We start from the raw sequence: 25,525 nt of genomic DNA on the forward strand, positions 1-25,525 counted from the left end.
CCCAGGCCTGTGCACACTATCGGACTGCTCTGCTCTTCTGCCCGTCGTCCACCTGCCGCCAGGCTTTTTTTTTTTTTTTTTTTTTTTTGAGACAGGGTCTCACTCTATTGCCCAAGCTGGAGTGCAGTGGCACCATCTCAGCTCACTGCAACCTCCGCTTCCCGGGTTCAAGCAATTCTCGTGTTTCAGCCTCCCAAGTAGCTGGGATTACAGGTGCACACCACTATGCCCAGCTAATCTTTGTATTTTTAGTAAAGACAGGGTTTCACCATGTTGGCCAGGTTGGCCTTGAACTCCTTGACCTCAAGTGATCTGCCTGCCTCGGTCTCCCAAGATGCTGGGATTACAGGCATGAGCCAACGTGCCCAGCCTAATTGTTTCTCATAACGTGCCTGTAGACTGCTTTAGATTTTTCCATGAGATCCTTCCTGTTACCTAATAATGACAGCTTTGTTTCTTCCTTTCTGATCTCTATGCTTTTGTTTTCCTTGTTCACTGCACTGGCAAGGCCGCCCTGCACCACACTGATGAACATGAGTGGGCTCCTGACATTACAGGGGATGCCTCCAGTATCTTCCCATTGTTATTTATGTCAACTGTAGGTTTTCTGTAGATGTCTTTATTAGGTTAAAGTTTCCCCTAGTCCTAGTCTGTTCAAAGGTTTTTCTTTCTTTCTAATCATTAATGAGCATAACATTTATCAAAATTCTTTTGTACACTCATTTCTGAGAAAAATAATATTTTTCCCTTAAATGTACTGGTGAGGTAAATGGCATTCATAGATTTTTAAAATGTTAAACCATCCTTGCATTCCTAAGATAAACCCAACCTGGCCATGGTTTTTATACTGCAATGCAAATTCTCTAATGGTGATAGGACTATTCAGGCTTTCTACATCTTAAATCATTTTGTTTTGTTTTGAGACAGTCTCGCTCTATTGCCCAGGCTGGAGTGCAGTGGCTCCATCTCTGCTCACTGCAACCTCTGCCTCCCAGGCTCAAGCAATTCTCCTGCCTCAGCCTCCTGAGTAGCTGGGATTACAGGTGCCTGGCACCATGCCCAGCTAATTTTTGTATTTTTAGTAGAGATGGGGTTTTACCATGTTGGCAAGGCTGGTCTTCCTGACCTCAAGTGATCTGCCTGCCTCAGCCTCCCAAAGGGATCCTGGTGGGATTACAGGCGTGAGCCACTGCCCTTAAATCAGTTTTGACAAGAGTTGTATTTTCCTGGGGATATACACAAAAATCACTTGAACCTGGGAGATGGAGGTTGCAGTAAGCTGAGGTCGTGCCATTGCACTCCAGCCTGGGTTGACAGAGGGAGACTCTCAAAAAAAAAAAAAAAAAAAAAAAAAAGAAAAGAAAAGAAAGGGCCCCCCATCTCCCAAATCTCCCAATAAAGAGTCAAGATGGTGAAGTGCTTGGACCTGCCAGTGAATCCCATGTCTCCACCCACAGCCTGTGACCCAGCACGTTCCTCAAAGGGCGTCTGTGAAGCAGAGGTGGGGTTGGTGAGAAGGAGCCAGCCAGGGTGCTTGGAGTGGCCAGGACAGGACTACGGCAGCCGCTCCAAGGTGCGGCCCAGACAGTGGGGAGGGGAGCAGAGTGGCCGTACCGGGTTTTCCGTCTGGTTGATCCCAATCACGAACACCAGCTGAGAGAGGAAGAGCGCTGCAGCGAGGTGCTTGTGAATGCTGTGCAGGTTGGAGCGCAGCGTGCGGACCAGGCTCAGGAGGACGAAGGCCACCAGCAGGGCTGCCAGTGACAAGGACACAGCAGCGTAGGTGACAATCTTCAGAGGCAGGACCTCCCCGTTCTGTGGGCGGGAGGGTTAAAGGCAAGAGAGAAGGTAAGGGCCGAGGCTCAGATCTGCTCATTGCATAACAGAGATAAATTACACACTTGCTTATTAAACGATCAAAGGCTGGCAGGATCAGGCTGGGCTGGGGAGGCCGAGTGCTCATGGCTCTGGGCCTGGAACTGCCCCTCCTGAGGCTCTTTCAATGCCCTGGGCCCTGGGCATCCCTGGGGCCTGTAGCAGCACCCCAGACTCCCTCCACTGGCTTGGGGGCCGTTCAGAGACCTCTGGCTTTGGGGCGCCCAGGCCATGGGAGCCTCGGACTCACTCCAGCCTCCTTTCTTCTGCCTCAATTTCAGCTTCCTTGGCCCACATGTCACCTGGCGTCCTGGCCATGAGACAAGCCCCAACCCCGCCCATATATGAACAAACTCCACTAATCACTGACCCCGTCTCCAGGCTGGGTCCTGCTGGGGAGTGACATTTGCCCATGAGACAGGGGCAGAGGTGGGGCAGCTTCACCTGCATATTGCACAAGAGGCCGCAGCCATCCTCCAGCCCTGCCTGAGGGCTGACTCACCCTTCCAAGAATGTGACAGAAACCAGGGCCACTTCACATCAAAAAGCCCTCGGAAAGGACAGTGGCCTGGGCCCTTGAGCCATAGTGCAACCCCGGGGAGGGGCCGGGGGAGGCTACTCAGGCCCCTGGTTCTGACTCCTAGACCCCAGGGTCCCACACAGGCCATGGCCAGGCTGGCTCCCACCTCCTTCCTGTCTAGATAACGGGAGGCCAGGACAGCGCTCGGGCCATTCCCCAATTCATATGCAGGCCCACAATGGCCAGCTCACATTCCCAGGCCGCTTAAAATGCCAGAGGTTAAACATTAGCCGCCCAGCCTTTTGTCCTTCTGCCCTGCGTGTGGCCCCGAGGGAGAGCGCCCAGCAGCTGTCACCTCCCTTAGGATCAAAGCAGGTGGGGAGCGGCACCGTCCAACAGATCAGCACTGAAGTGAGGGGCAGGTTCCGAGAGCTCCTTGGAGCCTGAGCTTTAGGTCTGCCATTCCGGTGTTTAATGCATAACCAGGGCTCTCTGAAAACACTTATAATGGGGCTTTGTTATGGAAATCCTCACAGACTCTGGCCAATCCTCGAATATGTGTTTTAATCGGTTGATTTGTTTTGTTCCAAGCGCTTAGAATGGAAGATTTAGTTTGAGGAGGGGACAGGTTTGGGGGTAGGCTCAGCGGGTTTGAGGATGGGCAGGTTTGGGGGGGAGGGGCAGGTTTGGGGGGGAGGGGCAGGTTTGGGGGTAGGCCCAGAGGGCACAGTGGCCACAGGAGGATGCCCACCTCACGCCTGGAGATGTCCATGAGCACCGCAAAGCTGGCTGTGTGGCTGCACTGGCAGGCGACATGTGTCTGGTTCCTGGACAGGAGCTCGCAGCCCCGGGCAGACCACCCTCCCGTCCCACCGACGCTGCGGAGAGAAGAGAGAAGGGGCAGGGGTAAGACGGTTCCCTCCGCCCATGAGTCTGTAGGGGGCAGCCTTTGCCCAGCCCTGGGGGCTCCCAGGCCATCCTGGCCAAACCAAACAGCAGGCGCCGTGAGTGCTGAAAGCCCAGCGCCCTCGCAGGCTGCTCCCCACCGTGTTCCTCACCAGCCCCCTGCACCGAAGACAAGAGACACCTGGCTGTAAGAACAGCAGCCTCACTGCCGGAGGCAGGACCATGGGAACAGTCTCCTTTCTCTTCTGTGTCTGGTCAGGGCCTCCAAGGAGCACCCTCTGAAGTTCAAGTTCTACGTGCCATTTAGCAGCAAAACTCAAATGGGGCTGTCTCGCGTCCACCACATGCCCCGCCGATGGAACCACCGCCCGGGGTTCACACAGCTGCGATGCGGTCCCATCTCCTTCTGAGGGCAGACACTTTCAGAAGGGACATCTCACCTTCCTCTGACACTTTCATCTTCAGATTGCACAATGTTTTATGGGAACTGCCCAGAAGCCAGGGCCCCATTATGACTCCCATTTTACTGACGGGAAGCCCCAAATAACAAGGTGTTACAAGGTGTGTCTCAGCTTCAGACAGGGCCCTGCCCTCGCAGACTCTGGGAAAATCACATAACCTCTCAGATCCTTACTTTGCGAGTCTGTAAAATGGGATGTGAGCGTTAATATGTTTGGCACAAACTTTACAATCTGGGAATAATAGGTGCAACATGAAGCAGAGAGCAGGTCATTAGAGCTGGAGCTAATTGCCAGGACGCAGATGAATACCCAGGACGGACAGCCGGGCCTGACGTCCCTCGTGGTGAAAGGGGTTCCTTTCTTCTCTCTTTTATAAGCCAAGCGCATACTACATTCCAGGTGCCATGCTGGTTGCTTATTAACTAGAACTTGGAAAGCACAGAAGCAGTAGAAGAATGAGGCTGGGCTCAACGGGCTCGCTCACCATAGCGCTGCCCCCAGCACAGCCCCCACCCATGGCTCCCCACTGTGCCCAGGGCAACTGTGATGGAGGGAGCATTCCTGCTGCACAGACGTCCCCAGATGCACAACGCTCAGCAGATTCAAGCCTGACTCCTGCATGGCATCTCCCCTTCCCGGCACTCCCTCCTGGTGGGGAGGCAGTGGGTCTTCCCCTCCATGATTGTGCTCCCATCCCGGCAACAGGGCCCTTCCCACCACACCCCAGTTCCAGTGCTTTCTTCTAAACAGAGACAGCAAAAGTGAAAACCAACCAGCAGAGAAAAGGCAAGCTCCCTGTAAAGACAGAGCAACTCAAATGTCCACACCTCACGTGAACTCTGCAGCTAAAAAGCAAAAACAAGGCACAAACACTACTGGCTCCCAGCAGACAGGAGCCACACTGCGGCGCTGAATCCAGTCTCACGTGTGGGTGAGAATCACTAATTTTGCATTTTTCTAACGACGAAATGCCTTTCCCTCACTTGAATGGATGCTAGAACAGATTCTCGCGCACCGCCTCCTGCGTTCGCCACTCTACTGTGACTGACGCTGCTTCTGAAACGGGCCAGATAAACTGTGCCGCGGCCAGGTGTGGCCTCTTGGGGGTAAAGCCAGTCCCCAAAGCTGGACTGTGTCAGCCTCTCGGGCAAGACCGTCAGCAGACAGGCTCTTAGGCCAGTCTCTGGGTTCTGTCTCCCGTGTGTGACCGGAACAGGCCTGTCTTATCCGGCAGTGAACTGGGCACTACGCTAGTGTTGGCCGCTGCATCTCGAGAGTCCCGCAGGTGAGGGGTCCCCCTCCTGGGTGTCAGCCTTGAGGGATCTCTCTGTGCGCCTGCACGTCTGTGTCTCCACGTACAGGTCTGTGTGCATCTGTGTGTGGGCATCTAGGGGAGGACTCTGATGTTCCCACAGAAGCAGAGCAGGAGGCTCACTGCCCCATGGGGCACTAAAAGGGGAAACACAGACCACAAGAGACTGTCTTCTTGGGGCGCTCTGCCACTGAGCCCCTGACCCTGCAGGGGCACTCTGCCTTGGCAAAGCCCTCACATGGGGCTCCCAGCATCACACTTACGCCAGGGAGTGGTTCCAGAACACGCAGACAGGCTTGGTTCGCTCCTCCACCTCCAGCAGGGCGAACTCCACCAGGATGGGCCTCTCCAGGGGTCTCGGGAGTGGAGCCCCCTCGCTGTACACCAGCGTGCTCACCATCGGGGTATTAATGATGGGCCGGTGAGGCAGCCTGAGGTCAAGAAGCCAGAGCACAGAGACAAACACGGTTAGGAGACATCTGCTTAAATCCCGCACACAAATGCCCTGAGGACACGCCATGATGTGCTTCTTGGGGAGACAGAATCACACTCCAAGAGCTCGGACCCACGGACCCCACAGTATCTTCATCCCTAGAGCAGGTTTTATCACTGACAGGGCACACAGAGAGAGGTGTCACCTTTGGGTCAAATTGGGACTTCAGAAATTTAAAAAGAAAGAGAAGACACAGGTGTAAGGATGTCACAGCCCATAATAGCTAATGGCAGAAACACAGGGGATGGTTTAAGTGTCCAGCAAAAGACACCAAAGCAATGGCAGCTCATGGGGATGAATCACCCGGTCACTGAGAACCACGTGAACATGAGGCCCCCAGAGCCAGGGAAGTATCTGGCAAATGGCAGGAAGAAGAAGGGCGGAGCCTCGGGCTGCTTCCACCGAGCAGGTCGCAAAGCTGCTTCTGGGACATTCATCCTTTCCAGCCAGGACTAGCCGAGCAGACCTAACCCCGGGGCCAGCAGCAGGCACTACCCACGACAGCCTTGGGTCAGGTGTGCGGGGACAGAATGGGGTCCCTCTGGGCACAAGATGGGGTGTATGCTGGGCAGGGGGCATTTCTGGCAGAAACACCGGGATGAGCCCAGGCAAAGGGTGTGCAACGTTCCAGGATGTGGTATCCTGTGGCAGACCCAGAATCTCCCTCCAAGGAACACCACAAGGCAATGGTCTCTGTCTCTGGGCCAGGGTCACGGTGAAATGTCACTGTGAAGACCTGTGCTTGGTCAGGATCAGGATTTTGACTTGTGGAAGCCTCAGGAGCCTCCGGAACGGGCCTTCCCCGTGTGCCCAGGCGTGCCCAGGCCTTACCGGAGGCTGCGTCGGTCGGGGTCATAGCGCTCGGGCAGGAGCTGCCCCAGGGTGCGGTAAATGATGACCAGAGCGACGGCGAACCGGCCAGCGTCATCAGGGTGTCGCCTCCGCCTGCTGATCGGGGCCTCCCTCTCGGTGCCAGGCCCCGAGCGTGTGGTCTGCGGGGTGGTCCTCCGGCCAGCCGGCCTCAGCAGGGGGCCTTCTGCAATGTGAGCAGAGGGTGAGGACTCCGGCAGGAGCACCTGCGTTCCCCAAGACTGCTGTCAGTGCCAGCAGGTGCTTCTCAAAAACCAACAGATGTCCCACAGAAAACAGTACCGCAGGTCCTCAAAAAATCAAAAACAGGATTTCCCACATGACCCAGCAAGCCCGCTTCTGGGTATATACCCCAAAGAACTGAAGGCAGGGACCCAGATACTTCTTTTTTCTATTTATTTATTTATTTTATTTTTTTTGAGACAGCCTTGCTCTGTCGCCCAGGCTGGAGTGCAGTGGCGCTATCTCGGCTCACTGCAAGCTCCGCCTCCTGGGTTCACGCCATTCTCCTGCCTCAGCCTCCCGAGTAGCTGGGATTACAGGTGCCTGCCACCCCGCCTGGTTAATTTTTGTATTTTTAGTAGAGATAGAGTTTCACTTTGTTAGCCAGGATGGTCTCGATCTCCTGACCTCATGATCTGCCCGCCTCGGCCTCCCAAAGTGCTGGGATTACAGCCGTGAGCCACCACACCCGGCCTGGACCCAGATACTTCTATGCCCATGTTCACAGCAGCACCATTCACACAGGCCAAACGGTGGAAACAACTCAGACATGGGTCAACAGGTGAGTGGATAAACAACACGTGCTCCATCCGCACAACGGAATATTACTCAGCCTTCAAAAGGAGGGAAAGTCTGACACTCGCTACAACGCAGGTGAACCTAGCGGACATTAGGCTCAGTGAAATAAGCCAATCACAAAAGGACAAATATTGTGTGATTCCTCTTATAGGAGGTCCCTAGAGGAGTCAAATTCAAAGACAGAAAGAATGGTGGGCACCAGGGGCTGGGGAGGAGAGTTAGTGTTTCGTGGGCTAGAGTTTCAGATGTGCAGGATGAAAAGAGTTCTGGAGATGGATTGCTTAAACATGAATGTATCTGATGCAGTTTGGATGTGTGGCCCCTCCAAATCTCATGTTGAAATGTGATCAGGGTTGAAAATCGGCCTGGTCGGGGGTGTTTGGGTCATGGGTGTGGATCCCCCAGGAATGGCTTGGTGCCCAGCCCTTGGTAATGAGCGAGTTCTCACTCTATTAGTTCCAGAGAGAGCTGGCTGCAATGGAGAGTCAGGGACCTCGTCTTTTTACTTTCAAGCATGACCCCACATCAGAGTCACCCCTCTTTTTAAGACACATGAGATAACATCATATACCTGACAAAATCCATTTACTAACAACATTTCCAATTTTAAACTGTCCATTATGGAGTTTATCTTTTCATGTCCTTTTTATTTGGGGAAGTTTTTAGTAATTGTCATGGATCTGTAAAAAAGCACCTTAAGAAAATTCAAAATGTTCAAACTGTTTTGAATCATAATCTCAACCCAGGATTGAAGATTTGTTCATACACAGACAGCATTCTGGGTTTTTTTGTTGTTGTTTTTTGCGGGGAGGAGAAGGTGATTCTAAAATGTCTATTTCTATTTAGAAGCAGCTTTCCCCCCAACCAGACAGGTTCTCGCTCTGCTGCCCAGGCTGGGCTGTAGTGGCATGATCACAACTCACTGCAGCCTCCATCTCCTGGACTCAAGCAATCCTCCCGCCTCAGCCTCCTGAGTAGGTGGGACTACAGGCATGCGCCACCATGCCCAGGTAATTAAAAAAACTTTTTTGGTAGAGATGGAGTTTCTCTATGTTGCCCAGGTTGGTTCTGAATTTCTGGGCTCAAGCAATCCTCCCTGTGTCGGCCTCCCAAAGTGTTGGGGTTACAGGCATGAGCCACTGTGCCCGGCTAGAAGCAGCTTTTCACTGCACATCAAAGACAACCAGCTCACATACAAATTTTAGTTCTCTTTTCTTCCTCACATTGTCAATTACATGGATGAGTATCCCTTAGCTGAAATGCTTGGGAACATTTTGGAATTTTTTTTTTTTTTTTGAGACGGGGTCTTACTCTGTAAACCAGGCTGGCATATGTCGGCTCACTACAACCTCTGCCTCATGGGCTCAAGCGATTCTCATGCCTCAGCCTCCTGAGTAGCTGGGACTACAGGCGCCTGCCACCACAGCTGGCTATTTTTTGTATTTTTTAGTAGAGACGGGGTTTTACCATGTTGGCCAGGCTGGTCTCAAACTCCTGACCTCAGGTGATCTGCCCGCCTCAGCTTCCCAAAGTGCTGGGATTACAGACATGAGCCGCCGCGCCCAGCCTGGATTTTGATTTTTTTATTGTTTCATGCTTATGCTCCAATGAGCACTCCTTTTAAGTGTCAGGTTGGTGCTCAAGAAGGTTCAGGTTCTGAAGCATTTCAGATTTCAGGATTAGGATGCTCAGCCTGTATCTAAGCACTTGTACAAAATAACCTGCTGTCACCAACAGGACCTGGCGCCAGCGAGCACTCGGAACACTCTGGCCCGGATCTTCAGTGCGCAGGTCCTGCGATGCCCGCAGTGAGGCCCTCCCCTCCCCTCCCTGAACGCTGGGGACTCCGAGGGCAGCAGCAGGTTTCTAAGCGGTTCTACCTTTTTCCTCAGGTGGTTTGAAGAAGTCGGCTGGGAAGGAGACGGACGACTCCAGCTCCCTGGGGAACTCTTCATGGATGGCGTCGAATCGCGGGACCCTGGCTCCCGTAAAGTTGAACTTATCAAAGATGTCGACAGCAAGAACTGGGGGGACAGTTCCTTTAATCAGACATAACTCCCAGGGCTTTCTTGAACCCTTGCTGTTTTCAAAATGACCACAACTGTCACACTGACACTGGCTGGCCATATTTATTTTTTTTTGAGGTGGAGTCTCGCAGTGTCTCCCAGGCTGGAGTGCAGTGGTGCAATCTCAGCTCACTGCAATCTCCGCCTCCCAGGTTCAAGCAATTCTCCTGCCTCAGCCTCCCAAGTAGCTGGGATTACAGGCAGGCACCACCATGCCTGGCTAATTTTTTGTATTTTTGGTGAGACGGGGTTTCATCATGTTGGCCAGGCTGGTCTCAAACTCCTGACCTCAAGTGATTTGCATGCCCCGGCTTCCCAAAGTGCTGGGATTACAGGCATGAGCCACCACGCCCAGACGACTTATTTATATTTATTTTTTGAGACAGGATCTCACTCTATCGCCCAGGCTGGAGTGCAGTAGCACAATCTCAGCTCACTGTAGCCTCATCCTCCTGGGCTCAAGCAATCCTCTCACCTCAGCCTCAAGTAGCTGGGAATACAGGAGTACGCTACCACACCTGGCTAATTTTTATTTTATTTTTTTAATAGAGACAGGGTCTCACTATGGCGCCCGGCTGGTCTCGAACTCCTGGGCTCAAGCAATCTGCCCATCTCGGCCTCCCACAGTGTTGGGATTACAGGTGTGAACTACCACCTGTAAAGATGGTTGACTGACCATCTTTAGAACAGAATTGACTTCTGACTTCCTGCACCCTGCCTGCACTTACACCTGTCTGCAGTGAGCCTGGAGTGAGGCAGGGCCCTCGACACCCACCCTTCTACAGTCTCTCACCTGAGGGTCTGGAAGGTCTGCCAGACCCTCCAAGATCATGGCCCAACATCTCCCAAGCCTGGGACCTGTTCCCTGGGAGCCACGGGTATGTCATCGCAGACTGCCTTCCCAAAGGCTCCATTTACAGACGAGGAAACAGAGGCCTACCTGCTGAATCTTTTTTTTTTTGAGACGGAGTCTCGCTCTGTTGCCCAGGCTGGAGTGCAGTGGCGCAATCTCGGCTCACTGCAAGCTCCGCTTCCCGGGTTCATGCCATTCTCCTGCCTCGGCCTCCCAAGTAGCTGGGGCTACAAGTGCCCACCACCACGCCCGGCTAATTTTTTGTATTTTTAGTAGAGATGGGGTTTCACCATGTTAGCCAGGATGGTCTTGATCTCCTGACCTTGTGATCCACCTGCCTCGGCCTCCCAAATTGCTGGGATTACAGGCATGAGCCACCGCACCTGGGGTTTTTTTTTTTTTTTTTGAGATGGAGTCTTGCTCTGTCATCCATGCTGGAGTGCAATGGCACAATCTTGGCTCACTGCAACCTCTGCCTCCCAGGTTCAAGTGATTCTCCTTCCTCAGCCTCCCGAGTAGCTGGGATTACAGGTATGCGCCACCACGCCTGGCTACTTTTTGTATTTTTAGTAGAGACAGGGTTTCACCATTTTGCCCAGGCTGGTCTCCAACTCCTGACCTCATGTGATCTGCCTGTCCCGATCTCCCACAGTGCTGGAATTACAAGTATGAGCCACTGTGCCCAGGCTCAGAATCATTTTTCTAAGAGCATGGCCAAGTGGGGGCCAGGAGCCCACCTGCTTCACCCCATAGGGGCCTAGCTCTGGGGCGCACCCCTGATGGTAGCAGGGTTCCACCCCCAACGCAGCCAGCGCCTTACTCATGTTGGCGGTGACGATGACAAAGGGCCGCAAGTACGTCCGCCGCACGTTGCGTGCCACGTTGCTGAAGTAGCCCTCAAGGCGCCGGAGCAGCTGTGCCGTGCCACCCTCGCTCCGCTGGATCTGCTCCCATGCCGCCCTGGTGGCCGGGGCCAGGAGGGCGCTGCCGGAGTGGATGACGTCCTGGTCAGACAGACAGCGCTCAGTACTCAGCCTGCGGAGTCCTGGCTCGCGGGACCGAGGGACACCTGCCCTGAAAGCCTTTGCTTGCCTAGTGGGCTCATTCATTCATTCCAGCCCTACACTTTAGATTGTGCTCTTTAATATTAGTTTTTTTTTGTTTGTTTTTTTTTTTTTTGAGACAGACTTCCGCTCTTGTCGCCCAGGCTGGAATGTAGTGGCGCGATCTCTGCTCACTGCAACCTCCGCCTCCTGGGTTCAAGGAATTCTCTTGCTTTAGCCTCTCGAGTAGCTGGGATTACAGGCACACGTGTGCCACCACACCCAGCTAAATTTTGTATTTTTAGTAGAGATGGGGCTTCACCATGTTGGCCAGGCTGGTCTTGAACTCCTGACCTCAGATGATTCACCTGCCTTGGCCTCCCAAAGTGTTGGGATTACAGGCGTAAGCCACCACGTCTGGCCTAGTTCCCAAATTTTTTTTCAAAAAGTTTATCTTAAGAGGAGTAGAAAAATGTTACTAAGCTCACAAAGTATATTAAAATCCAGAGAATTAAAGATGCTTCATATTTTTAGCTTAATTTACTAGATTTACAAGCACTGTTTAAATGCTTGGAAGGTCTGTTTGCTAGCCAAACAACTGAAATGCAAAACGAAAAATCAAATATATGACATATATTAATTCCATTTAAAATACTTAGGGGGAATTTCATGGTCTAAGTTTATAAACAGGATCAAACATTAATCAAAGTTGAATTCAAATAGATAAGGAAGTCTTTTTGTTTGTTTTGTTTTTGTTTTTTGAGACAGGGTTTCACTTTGTTGCCCAGGCTGGAGTGCAGTGGCACGGTCCTGGCTCACTGCAACCTCCGCCTCCCGGGTTCAAGCAATTCTTGCGCCTCAGCCTCCCACGTAGCTGGGATTACAGGCGCCCACCACCCCGCCTGGCTGATTTTTTTCGTATTTTAGAAGCGACGGGGTTTCACCATGTTGCCCAGGCTGGTCTCGAACTCCTAGGCTCAGGCAATCTGCCCATCTCGGCCTCCCAAAGTGCTGGGATTACAGGCGTGAGCGACCGCGCCCGGCCAGAAGTCATTTTTTAATGTGTGATTTTCATAAATCCTGAACCCCATCATATAAGCCAGAGAGACTGTGGGTGATTCAAATGTCAGAGGCTGGGACTCTGTCAGATTGAGCCCTGCCAGGGGTTTTTCCACGTACACCCCAAGACGCTAAGGCAGGGAAGACGTGGCGATGCCCCTGGTTATTACATGAGAACTCCTCCTGAACCTCACCACGTAAAGCAGTGATGGAACCACCACAACCTGGGCTGCGCAGAGGACCCACACTGAGGCCGCCGTGGACACGTGGACAGCTCCTCCGAGGGTGGCCCTCAGCCTCTGCGCACCCCAGGGTCTATGTGAACGACTCGGTGGAGGCATGAGGCTGTGCTCAGGGGCTTGGGGACCACACCTGAGACAGAAACCAGGGCTGGGCATGGTTGCTCATGCCTGTAATCCCAACACTTTGGGTGGCTGAAGCAGGTGGATCACCTGAGGTCAAGAGTTCGAGACCAGCCTGGACAACATGGTGAAACCCTGTCTCTACCAAAAATACAAAAAATTAGCTGGGCGTGGTGGTGGGCGCCTGTGATCCCAGCTACTTGGGAGGCTGAGACAGGAGAATTGCTTGAACCCGGGAGGCGGAGGTTGCAGTGAGCCAAGATTGCACCACTGCACTCCAGCCTGGACAACAGAGCAAGACCTCATCTCAAAAAAAAAAAAAAGAAAAAAAAAGAAAGAAAACCAGGAAGGAAACTTGTTTGTGGAGTCACGCCTGGAGAACAAACGCCACTGGCCCAACTCTCAGGCTGGGACTCAAATCCCAGCAAGGGGACCCTGCCTGGTCTCTGGCGGCCTTATGCAGACCAGAAGGTTCCATGGGGGCCCTGCATGGACTGGAGGCCCTTTGTGGATGAGGAGGTCCCTGAGGGCTGCGTGGCGATGGGTGGGAGGGACAAGGTGTCCCCTGTGGGCTCTGTGTGGACAGGCACTCCTCTGGGGGTCCTGTCTGGATGAAGAGGCCTGCAGCGGAGCCACAAGGAAACTTCTGGAGCCCCCAAGAGCAGTTTCCAAATATCAGGCTGCATGAGTCTCCTCTGCATTCACCCTAAAAAGACACTGCTCAGGGGCTGACAACTTACACACACACAGCCAGAGGGTTGAGGCAGAGGCGTGGCCCTCTGAAAGCAGGACCTCAGAGCTGCAGGTGGGAGTGGACACGGGGGCCCACTGCCAGGCCCTGCCCCTTATGAGCTGTGCCTTTGGGCAAACACCTTAGCTCTCCGTGCCTCTGTTTCCTTACCTGTCAAATGGGTGGACGATACTCCATCACAGGCTGCGTGGAAGGGAGAGGGGCTGATTTAGGTGGGCCACTTAGAACCCCTAGAAGCCACTTAGATCACACTACAGGCACTACTGGGAACACCAGCAAGGCTGTGACCTGCACGTTTCCTTCCGGAACACTCCCTAACGCTTGTCATCAGTTTAGTCAGGCACTGCATCTGCCAGGGCTCACATTTGAGAAATGAGGGGTTGCCTCGGGGATCCCGGACACAACCATCTTCCACGAGCTGAGGTAGACGCCCAGCCCCACAGCACCCACCCACGGGCATCCCCAAGTGTCCCCGAGCCAGGGCGGCGGCCACCCTCCTACCTCGTGAAAGTCGGCATCCTGCGTGGCTGCCAGGTCGAAGCCCTGCTGCCAGCTCTCGTGCTGAAGGACGTGGCCCAGCAGCTGGTAGGCCGTGCGCACATCATTGCCAAAGAGCATGCCCGTGTGCCGTGTGGCGTTGCGCAGCGCCCTCACCAGCCGCAGGGCCCCGGCACCGTCCACCTGCGTCTCGTTGCGGCTCAGCTTCTCATTCTGGAACAGGGAGGCAGTCGTGATGTGTGCAAACCCACTTCAGCTGCTTTCAGTCCCTGCTGTTACTCAGGAACGCACTACTGTCTGGTGCAAGTTTCCTTGTCAGAAAGGAACTTAAAACATCCAAAAGCCTGGCTGGGCATGGTGGCTCACGCCTGTAATCCCAGCACTTTGGGAGGCCAAGGCGGGTAGATCATTTGAGGACAGGAATTCAAGACCAGCCTGGCCAATATGGTGAAAACCCATCTCTAGTCTCTATTTTAAAAATACTCTACTCTACGTCTCTATTTTAAAAATAAAAAAATTAGCAGGGTGTGGTGGTGGGCACCTGTAAGTCCCAACTACCGGGGAGGCTGAGGCAGGAGAATTGCTTGAATCTGGGAAGCAGAGGTTGCAGCGAGCTGAGACCGTGCCACTGCCCTCTAGCTTAGGAGATAGAGTGAGACTCCATCTCCAAAACAAAAACCAAAAAACAAAAAGCCCAAAAATGAGCACTGCTGACAGCTAGACCATGGAAACGAGGGTCTGGTGGGCCAAAGAGGGCTCGGAGAAAGATAGCGAGTGGGAGACGTGGGAACAAAAGCCATGCAATAGGGCAGGATCAGAGGGCAAATGGAGTCAAATGCAGGGACCCTGTGTTTTCAGAACCAAAGACACAGAGCTGGGTCCTCTGGGGGAAAGAAGTCCACGTGGGGGTGCCTAGCTCAGGTGCCAACACCCCGACGTCCACAGGAACCTGCTGGCTCCAGGCTGCGGGCCCGTGGGGCTGTCCCTGCGCCATCCCAGCTGCCCCAACACTCCCCAGCCCAGGAGCCTCGGCCCACACAAACTCTCTCACGCATACACGAACACACACGTGCCCCTGCTGAACACACATCCCCGAGGCGCCCCTACCATGGCCCTGAGGTCCAGGAAGGAGGTGGTGGTGCAGTTAAAGAGCTCTGGGGGCAGCCAGCCCTTCTCCCCGCTGCAGTGTCGAACTGCATTTCCTAGGGAAGGAGAGCAGGTGTGCAAAGCCTGAAACTCACATTTTTGATCAATGCTTGTGTATCTCAATCCCCAATCTGAATATACTTAAACCCAGAACACTGTGTGGTGGTTAGAACCCCATGGGGGCCAGGAGGCCAACACCAGCGCCCCTCTTTCATGTCAGGGCCACGGCCGAAGCTGCTCTGACACTGACAACCAGGCGTTTTGGGCGCCCAGCCAACAGGAGCCAGCACTTCCGAGCAAGTCCGCGAGGAAAGAAATCAGCAACACCATCTGCCGGCAGCCACGATCCCATGCACCAGGAATCCGTTTCGGCTGGGCCTTTCCTTGCCTCACTGGACTCCCCAGATGCCCCTCACAGCGTGGACACAGTCATTGTCCCCATTTCACAGAGGTAACCCGATGCTATGAACAGTGAAGCCACTTGTCCCGGTGCCCCAGCCTGAGCGGCAGAGCAGGGACTGGCCAGGCTGACTGGCAGGCGTCCCCACACGCACTGCGCTGTTCATGTTTCTGTTACGCTCTCTGCCTGCTTTGTGTATTTACTGGTAGGGAAAAGGCGATCGGATTTCTGCCCAGCACTTTGCCTGCAGATATTTTTTTCAACACGAAACACTCCTTGAGTCCCCACATCTCGACCAGCTCCTCCCACAAGGACGCGTGCCTCAGTTCCCGACACACAGGCCACGGGGACTTACCGACAGATCCCTTGGGGCATGGCACCGCAGCCGGCTGCCCGAACTTGGTCTGTGGCCACCAGATGCCGGCCTCAAACGCTTTGGGACAGCCGTTGTAGATCACTGGGGTAGACAGGAGGGAAGTCTGCTCAGCGGGGCATGCCGCACCCACGACCACAAACAGGCACCACTGTCTACGTGTGCCTCCCTGCAGGACGCCCTGCTCCCACCAAGAACCGAACCCTAGCATCTCCTCTGCCCCCCATCCATGTCAGAGCTGGAGAGGGTTGACCAGGCTCTGACCCACGCCCCCTCACGCAGAACCAGGTTTCTAGAAGGTCAAGAGAACTCAGAACACGACGGAGCCCAGGGTTCCCCAAACACCCGGCGCGCATGCACACACGTGCACGCCAGTGCAGCAGCCTGTCCCTGCGCTGTAACCTGCAGGGTGTCAAGGGGCAACGCAGACCTTCACAGCCGAGTGTGGTGACCTCAGCAAACGGGTTGTCACAGCGGTTGCACTGGCGGCCGATGACGCCAGGCTTGCAGGCACACTGCCCGGTGGCCATGTCACAAGTGCGGCTGTGGGAGCCATGCGGGAAGCAGTCGCAGGGCAGACAGGTGTCCTGGGCTGGGGGCTTGTAGTAATTCTCCTGCAAAAGCCAGAGGCAGGGCCTGTGACTTCAGATGCCCGGGAGAGGCCCTACCTTGCAGTGCGTTTCCCGAGCAACGTCCAGACTCCCACCCAGGTGTGTGTGTCAGCCGCTAGCCGTCCCGCCCCTCATGGCTACCCTCTGCCCACAACCCACACCCAACGGGGGGCTGCCCCCCAAGGCCCCGCAATGCCGGACCCAGGAGAGCAGTTCTTCCGGGAAGCATGCGCTCCCTCGTGTCTTATCAAGTCTCAACAGTAGGCACCTTCGTATTTGTCCCAAAAAGCATCAGAGATCCAAATGGAGGCTTACGTGTGGGGATAGCCCCTGGGCGTTTTCTTAAAGTTGTTTTGAAAAATTAGAAGCCACCTGAACGTTCACCATTGGGTGGGTCAGGGTGACAATCAAGAGCTTGTACTTCGGGTTCAGAAAGTACTGGGTTCATGCCTGACCCTTGCCGTTTACCAGCTACATTGCCTGGGCTGGTCACCGGGCCTCCCCAGGCCCAAGTAGCACCCCCCCCCAACCCCGCCCCGGAAAATGGGGCAGGCGGTGACCAGGCTGTGACTTGGGCAGACTCGTGAGCAGGTTCAGACCTGTGTGTCAGGCGGGGACTCCAACTGTGTGTAAAATGGCAGTGAGCGGCAGGCCCAGAAGAGATGCTAAAACACTAGCAATCACAGCTGGGAGGCGCATGGGGTGACTGCGATCTTTATGGGTTTTCATTACATTTTGTATAACTTTGTTTTTTTATTTTTTTTTAGATGGGGGTCTCACTGTGTTGCCCAGGCTGGAGTGCAGTGGTGCAATCACAGTTCACTGCAGCCTCAACCTCCAGGGCTCAAGTGATCCTCCCACCTCAGCCTCCTGAGTAGCTGGGATCACAAGCAAGCACCAGCACGCTCAGCTAATGTTTTTATTTTTTGTAGAAATGGGAGTCTCACTATGTTGCCCAGGCTGGTCTTGAACTCCTGGGCTCAAGTAATCCCTCCTGCCTCGGCCTCCAGAGTAGCTGTGATTACAGGCATGAGCCACCACGCCCTGCCTATAACTTTGGATGAGAAAAAAAATCATAGGCAAGTTTTCGCCAATGCACTCCCCAAGTTCCCTCTGCTCTGCCACCCACTATGCCGCCACCACCATCTGGTGACATGTGTGGACCAACCCTGACCCAGGAGAGCTGTTTAATTTGAGCCTTTCAGGACACAAGTCCTACTTGCTGTTGGAACCACTGCGGACACTCGGGACACTACTGACATCAAGAGATGGCATCCAAGGGTGCCCTGGTGCCAGCTTCCCTCCTAGGGGCAGCCGCATCTGCAGGAAGCTCACGTCCCTCGCCCAGGCTCCTATTACCCTCAGACCTAACATTTGGGTTTCAAGTCACTGTGAGCGCCATGGCTGTGGTGTACACGAAGATCCTGAAGGAGGTGATGTATCAGAGAGGGCTGGGGAGGGGTCCCTAGAGTCTGCACTGAGAACACGTGTGCATATCTGGAGACACGAGATGTGAGCTCCATGCTGTGTGCAGGCTAGGACTGACCGCCCTGGACGGGGGTGGGGCATAATGCACTTAGTGACACTTTCTATTTTAAAACTGCTGTCGTCATGGGACGCCAGCTTGGTGAAGACCAGGAAAATGGCCAGGCACGGTGGCTCACGCCTATAATCCTAGCACTCTGGGAGGCTGAGGCGGGCGGATCACCTGAGGTCAGGAGTTCAAGACCAGCCTGGCCAACATGGTGAAATCCTGTCTCTACTAAAAATACAAAAATTAGCTGGGCGTGGTGGTGGGCGCCTATAATCCCAGCTACTCAGGAGGCTGAGGCAGAAGAATCGCTGGAACGCAGGAGGCGGAGGCTGCAGTGAGCCGAGATCACACCACTGCACTCCAGCCTGGGCGACACAGCGAGACTCTGTCTCAAAAAAAAAAAAAAAAAAAAGCACAGGAAAATGGCCAACCAGGAGGCCAGGAGGGCCGGGGTGGTGCCAGAGACGAGCCAGCCCTCAGAAACGGGTGGGCTTCCCATAGCCACGGGCAGTAGGCCGGGAACAGGCAGGGATTCCTGTTCCACGGGCGGGGGCTGGCAGGGCTGAACCCACAGTTTACAGGTGGAAAGCAGCCATGGAGTATTCACAGAGCACGGGGGAGCAGCAAGGAAACCAAAAACCACATCTGTACACAAATGTGATGTGAGTGGGCACAGGTGTGCGTGCAGGGGTGTGAGTGTGTACAGGCAGGGTATGTGGAGGTGTGTTACGTAGGGGCAGTTGTGCATGTGTGTGAGCAAACACAGCCATCTCCCTGGGCTCAGGGCCTGGTGTGGGCATGCAGGGACCATGGGGGCTGGGCCTCACCTTGCATTGGCACTGGCCGTTGGTCTTATTACAGTCGGGATCAAAGCCTTTGCTGACGGCACAGTGGCAGGGTCCACAGACGGGGTTCCCCCACCAGCCTCTGGGGCATGGAAGGTCGAGTCTGTGGGGAAAATAAGAGGGAAGCTGGAAGGTTTATGTAACTGTGCTTTCTGGAACAAGGAGAGGCCCACGGGCAGCATGGAGATGGTTGCCCAGGAGGCCTGGCTGGGTCCAGCTCTGGGAGCTTCTCTTCCACATTACATGGCCTTAATCTCCCCTCTGCTAGCTCCCAACCTCACCCCCCACCCACAGATCCACCATGCCCAAGGACTGGGACGACATCTCTGTCCACTGTGTGCCCCACGTCCACATGATGCCTGACTCATTGGGGCTTAATGACAATGAACCCCACTGCAAGGCTGGCCTTTCACGACGCAGCCCCACACAGGCAGACTGAGCTCAGCTGCCTGGCACAACTTCTCAAAGTGGACTTGGGGTGAGTGCCAGCATGAGATGCCCGCGGGAAACTCCTAAACAGGGAGTTTTGCAGCTTTTGTTGTACCCCAGGTCCCCTGGCCACCAGCCCCACAGATGCTCAGGGCAGCCATGCCCTGGTGTAGCATGCCCCTTAGGTCAGCGGCACGCGCCCATCCACTCAGAATCCAGTGGAAGCCAGTCCTGCCTCCCTGAGCCTCCTCCGGCAGAGAGCAACGGACAATGAAGATGAGCAACACTGCAGGGACAAAGCCAGGCCTCCGAGGTGCTGGTCACCGCTGTGCATGAGTCTCCCTACCTGTTCCTGACGGGGCTGCACCTGCACAGCCACCTGAAGGCCCAACTTCCTGCAACAGCCCCGCCCGAGTGTCCTGCGGGCTCCTGTGTTCCCCATCCTGGCTAACCAAGTTCCCTCCACCCAGCTGTCAGCCTCTAGCATTCACTCACTTGGCAAGCAAGTATTAAGGACCGTGTACGAATCAGGGTCATAAAGACAACCAGGCCAGAGATAGAGTCTGGCGTTTATGGATGTGTGTGTGCAGCATGGGGGCCCCAGAACCTTCATCCCCCTGCAGCCCTGGTGACTGTGGCGCCGGGCACGGAGATGCTGGATCAGCCTCTTGGCAACTCCTCCTGCTCCAAGCTGTGCTCCACGCGGCAGCTGGGGGTTCCCTAAGACCAGACCCGGTCCTGCCACTTTAGTGCTGGGCCCCCACGGCCTCCACACAGCCAAGTTCTGTTCCTTGCTTTCGGGCCCACCTCCGTCCCCACCCAGGCCTCTCTAGATCAGCCTCATCCCCTTACTCCTCTCCAGCTTGGCTCTGTTGCTTTCGCTCCCAGAATGCCCTCCCGCTTCAGCCTCACTGGCTCCCACCTCCCTCTCCACTCCCAGGGCACCTCCTCTAAGCCCTCCCTGGTATCACATCTTGCTGATATCCAAGAATGATGTGGTGCCATCTTCTCATGAGGTCACCAGCCCCAGGGCACAGGCTGCTTCCCGCTCATGGGGTCACAGCCGGGGTCACAGCACCTGCTGTAGGCTCAGGTGGACAAAGAACAGAGCATAGCAGGTGTTCCTGCACCTGATGGCCACCAGCAGCTGAGGACAATAAGCCACGGGAGCATCATCTCCACGGCGGCCTGGAACCTTGGTTTATGAAGAACCAAGCAGCTCCACCTTGGACAAAGTGACGCTTGTGATGACTACACACCTGTGCCCAGCAATCCTTGTGCAAAGGGTACAGAGCCCAGAGCCCAGAGAGCATGCTGCTGCCTGTCCTAACCACACTAGGATCTCCACACGCATCAGACACGACTTCAGGCCCACCGACTCGAAAGAGAAAGCATTCTCTGTAAATCACACGCGTCTCCCTGCATCTCACGGGGCCTGTTTGCTCTGGGCCCAGCGAGGACTCCAGGTGAGTCATGTTGCATGTTTCTAGTGTGGACACATGATCCAATGGGGTTAGTTTGAGATGTCCAAATTGATTCTCATTGCCCAAGCATGGTGGCTCACACCTGTAATCCCAGCACTTTGGGAGGCTGAGGCAGGTGGATCACTTGAGGTCAGGAGTTCCAGACCAGCCTGACCAATATGGTGAAACCCCACTTCTACTAAAAATACAAAATGCTAGTTGGGCATGGTGGCGGGCACCTGTAGGACCAGCTACTCGGGAGGCTGAGGCAGGAGAATCACTTGAGCCCAGGAGGCGGAGGTTGCAAAGAGCCAAGATTGCGCCATTGCACTCCAGCCTGGGTGACAGAGCAAGACTCTGTCTCAAAAAATAAAAAAATAAAATAAAATAAAAATTGATTTTCACTTAATTCATGCCAAATTTAAAAAAAAATATGTCCCTGTTATCCAGAATTATACATATCTTTGGGTCAAAATAAGAAAGAGAAGACAGAGTCGAGGGAACACAGCCACGTGGACTGTGAAGGTGCAAGGAGGCACCAGGGGCTGCTCTTACTTGTTCTCGCAGTACGGCCCATAGTGGCTGGGCCCACACTCGCACACGTAGCCCTGCGGGGAGCTGGGGGAGCGCACGCAGGCACCCATGTTCTCGCAGGGGTTCAGGTGACAGGCATCCACACAGTTTACTCCAAGGTACCCTGCAAGGACAGAGCCAGCATTACCTCCGCCCACAATCCACGAGACCTTCCACGTTAAAATATCTGGAGCAACCTGTCCCCTCCAGAAGATCTGAGTTTCCCTGGTACTCAGCAGAGGGAAGAGGAGGAGTGCCACAGAGTCCCCAAAAACACAGCATTAGGCGGGTTAGACTTGGCGATGCAGAGAGGAAGGCCCTCCCGGGCTGCCCCAAGGAGGATGAGAGCCTTGGAACACGGGGCCCAGGCTGCCCCAGGACACATGGGGAATGGCCACCAGCAGAAGATGACTTCAGCACCTCAAAACTCAGAGGCCACCCTGAATGGAGAATTTTCTTAATGTGCACTTTCCACTAATTCTTTTATTTATTTATTTATTGAGAAGAGTCTTGCTCTGTTGCCCAGGCTGAAGTGCAGTGGTGTGATCTCAGCTCACTGGAACCTTTGCTTAAGAAGCTCAAGTGATCCTCCCACCTCAGCCTCCCACATAGCTGCGACTACAGGTACGTGCCACCACGCCTGGCTAATTTTTGCTTTTTTTTTTTTTTTTTTTTGGTAGAGATGGGGTTCCACCATGTTGCCTGGCTGGTCTTGAACTCCTGGCTTCAAGTGATCTACCCACCTCGACCTCCCAAAGTGCTGGAATTACAGGTATGAGCCACTGCACCTGGCCTTACTTTTCACTGTTTCTTTGCTGATCACCCCATGTGCCGAGGAGAGCGCCTGGGGCACTCTGTGCCTCGAGTAAGGAAGAGGCTCAGAGTCTCTCTCTAGGAGGGGCCCACTTGTTATAAAATAAAGCTCAGGGCTCCACGGAACCACAGGGAGTCGGCTGGGGACACCAATGCCCAAACTGAGACCTCCTCCTGTGTTTCAGCCATAAGAGACCTCCCTGTCACTGAAGGGCCCCGGGAGGGCGGTCCCACCTTTGTCACAGACGCAGCTGTAGTCCTCCCAGGCGTCGTGGCAGTGGCTGTTGGGGGGACAGGGGCTCGAGGTACAGGGGTCCTCCACATCACAGCCGTCCTTCACCCTGACCTTGAGCGCGTTGTTCATATTCAGGGTGGCGACGTTGGTGGGCGTCCCCCCCATCCTCACTCCCTGCATTAAGTAAATAGCACTGGGGCTACAGGAGCCCAGAAAGGTACGTAGGGGTTAAGGGAACCCTGAGACCTCTCTGGTCCCTTGCGAGGCATTCATCTGTGATGCCCCATTTATCTACAGAGCTGGGGTGGGCAGGGTTGTTCCTCTCGCCCCACGGCCTGCTGGCCGGAGTGCAGTGGAGGGCTGGGTGAGGAGCTCAGAGGGCACGCTGGTCTGACCTCCTGGGGTGCGCGGTGGGGGCGTGAGGCGTGGATGTCCCTGCCGAGGGGGCTGAGAGCTGAACGACTCTGAGAGCAGCTCCCTCGGCCGTAGCTGGAACCCCTGGCTCCAGGGGACAGGCACAGGGCCCACTCGGGTGACGTCTGTGGTTGGACTGGGTGGGGGTGGTGGCGAGGGGCTCCATTCAGGACACTTCCCAAAGGCAGAGGGACAGGTGGCTGGCGTGGCGGTGGGGAGCTGTGGGGACCAGGGACGGCCCGGATGCCAAGGGGAACCACAGGGGAGGATGGGTCTAAAGAGGAAATAGGAGCTGTTAAAGTGGGGATGCCTGTCAGACAAATTCTTCGCTCACTGAAAACTAACAGGTTGACCAACGGCACCAACTGCGGTGCTGGCAGCCTCGGAGCTGCCTGTGAGGGGCAGGCCCCCCGCCCCCCACCACCCCCACGTACCTGCATGCAGCCTCGGAATCCACGGCGCACGGAGACCTTGTCTTCAGAGGCGCCCCCGACCACCATGCTCCTTATCGTCAGCCCGGGAAGCATACCCCCGATATCTGCCCTGTTCTGTGTGGAGAGAGGGGCCGGGGCTCTGAGGGCTGCATCCACCACCCTAGAAACATCTTCCAGATGGGAAGGATGCGCTGGAAGCCTAAACAGTCGCTTCGACAAACTCCGCAAAGCCTGAGGACATTTGGGCCTCCAAAGAGAGAGCTGGGCCCAGCTGGACAGCGTGGCTGGCTGTGATGACCAGGGCGAGGGGACCAGGCCAGAGGATGGGTGTCCATGCCCCAGCCTAGCCGAGGCGGCCAGTGGGGTCAACGTGGGCAACTGTCCCGCCTCCGTCAAGGGCACAACACTAAACCAGCCATGCTGTGACAGAGAGCTTGGCGAGTCAGGAACACTGCAGTGAATGGAAATCCGCTCACCCATTAACACTGTAGGAACCCAAGAGGGTCTCAGCTGAGATCCAGTCCCAGAAAGGCAGGTGCCTGGAACACACCTATTTACTCCCAGGTCTGTGTTGTAAGATGAGCCTTGGCTCCAAGAGCTCTTGGAGATCCCAGGTTGCCCCTTAAGCGTGTGGGCATTTCACAGACAACATCTTGGGTTACCTGCCTGCAAACTGTGGAAACCTAGTTTGGTTAAGTGTTCTGAACACTGTCTGGGATAACGCCACCTGCCTGCCTGGGACAGCTGTGGCTGCCTGGTGTCTCACAGGCCTGTCCGGGACCTGGGTCTCATTGCTCTCCCAGTTTTGCTCCCCATCCATGCTCTGAGGGCATGGGCCCTGGCATTGCTACTTCAGTACCCTAAAGACACTATGCTGAGCCTGCAGGTGTTGCTCAAGATGGCTTTGCTAAAAGAAACCGCTGCTGAAGGCACCAGCAGCACCACGATGAGAAATGCAGCTGGAGGAAGTCAGCTGCTGACTGCCGGGGGCGGGGCATCTGGATGAAGGAGGTGAGGAAGATGCCAATGACCTCAGTACAGGGCAGAACAGAAGCCCACCTGCGGGGGCCCAGAAAGTGCCTCCCCAAATCCACAAGGTCTCTGGCGGGTCCTGGCACCTCAAGGGGTCATTCTGTTTTTCCCTGGGCCGGAGGAAGGCTCTATCCGCAGAGGAGGTGCCGGTGCCAGCTCACCTGGTCCATCCCATAGTCCAAGGACATGCTGACCAGGTGCTTCATCTCACTGTCCTCCTTAACATTCTTCAGCTCGATCAGCAGGTGGTGCCACTCCCCGTCGGTCACCCGCACCCTGGACAGCATCACGGACTCCACATCAGAAGGGCCGTGGGACACCTCAAACTGGAGGTAGTTGTTCAGGATCTGGAGCAGGGAGAGCCACACCAACTGATTGGTACAATGACAATGAAAGAGAAACGCTTTGCAGTCACTTAAACAAGGAAGCTGTGAAAGGAGACTGATGATGTGGCACCAGAGACAAGACAGGTGCCAGGCGCGGTGGCTCACGCCTGTAATCCCAGGACTTTGGGAGGCTGAGGCGGGTGGATCACGAGGTCAGGAGATCGAGACCATCCTGGCCAACACAGTGAAACCCCGTCTCTACTAAAAATACAAAAAATTAGCTGGGCGTGGTGGCGGGCGCCTGTAGTCCCAGCGGCTCGGGAGGCTGAGGCAGGAGAATGGCATGAACCCGGGAGGCGGAGGTTGTAGTGAGCCGAGATTACGCCACTGCACTCCAGCCTGGGCAACAGAGCAAGAGTCCATCTCAAAAAAAAAAAAAAAAAAAAAAAAAAATTAGGCAAAGTTGGCCAGGTGCGGTGGCTCAGGCCTGTAATCTCAGCACTTTGGGAGGCTGAGGTGGGTGGATCACCTGAAGTCAAAAGTTCGCGACCAGCTTGGCCAACATGGTGAAACCCCATCTTTACTAAAAATACAAAAATTAGCTAGGTGTGGTGGCGGGTGCCTGTAATCCTGGCTACTCAGAGGCCGAGGCAGGAGAACTGCTTGAACCCGGGAGGTGGAGGTTGCAGTGAGCTGAGATTGTGTCACTGCACTCCAGCCTGGGTGACACAGCGAGACTTGGTCTCAAGAAAAAAAAAAAAAAAAAATAGGCAAAGTTGGCTGGGTGCGGTGGCTCAGGCCTTTAATCCTAGCACATTGGGAGGCCACAGCAGGCAGATCACCTGAGGTCACGAGTTCAAGACCAGCTTGGCCAACATGGTGAAACCCTGTCTCTACTAAAAATACTGAAATTAGCCAGGCATGGTGGCAGGCACCTGTAAGCCCAGCTACTCAGGAGGCTAAGGCAGCAGAATCACTTGAACCTGGGAGTCTACTAGAGGTTGCAGTGAGCCGAGATTGCGCCACT

General features: G+C 54.8%; 1 protein-coding gene across 2 annotated transcripts in view; it reads right to left on the minus strand.

Moving 5' to 3' along the window:
- Positions 1-25,525, minus strand: part of CELSR1 (cadherin EGF LAG seven-pass G-type receptor 1) — a 182,213-nt gene that overhangs the window by 18,930 nt on the left and 137,758 nt on the right. For both annotated transcript variants that reach the window (XM_054543811.2, XM_024240160.3), the window contains exons 10-24: positions 24,334-24,519; positions 23,141-23,254; positions 22,292-22,466; positions 21,227-21,368; positions 18,762-18,882; positions 16,220-16,403; positions 15,772-15,873; positions 14,978-15,072; positions 13,874-14,083; positions 10,978-11,161; positions 9,119-9,262; positions 6,399-6,603; positions 5,338-5,505; positions 3,147-3,273; positions 1,615-1,815 (exon numbers count right to left, since the gene is read on the minus strand). In XM_054543811.2, coding sequence (XP_054399786.1) covers positions 1,615-1,815; positions 3,147-3,273; positions 5,338-5,505; positions 6,399-6,603; positions 9,119-9,262; positions 10,978-11,161; positions 13,874-14,083; positions 14,978-15,072; positions 15,772-15,873; positions 16,220-16,403; positions 18,762-18,882; positions 21,227-21,368; positions 22,292-22,466; positions 23,141-23,254; positions 24,334-24,519 — 2,358 coding nt within the window. The remainder of the gene's footprint in view (positions 1-1,614; positions 1,816-3,146; positions 3,274-5,337; positions 5,506-6,398; positions 6,604-9,118; positions 9,263-10,977; positions 11,162-13,873; positions 14,084-14,977; positions 15,073-15,771; positions 15,874-16,219; positions 16,404-18,761; positions 18,883-21,226; positions 21,369-22,291; positions 22,467-23,140; positions 23,255-24,333; positions 24,520-25,525) is intronic.

The sequence above is a fragment of the Pongo abelii genome, chromosome 23 (genome assembly GCF_028885655.2).
Source record: "Pongo abelii isolate AG06213 chromosome 23, NHGRI_mPonAbe1-v2.0_pri, whole genome shotgun sequence".
Taxonomy (NCBI): domain Eukaryota; kingdom Metazoa; phylum Chordata; class Mammalia; order Primates; family Hominidae; genus Pongo; species Pongo abelii.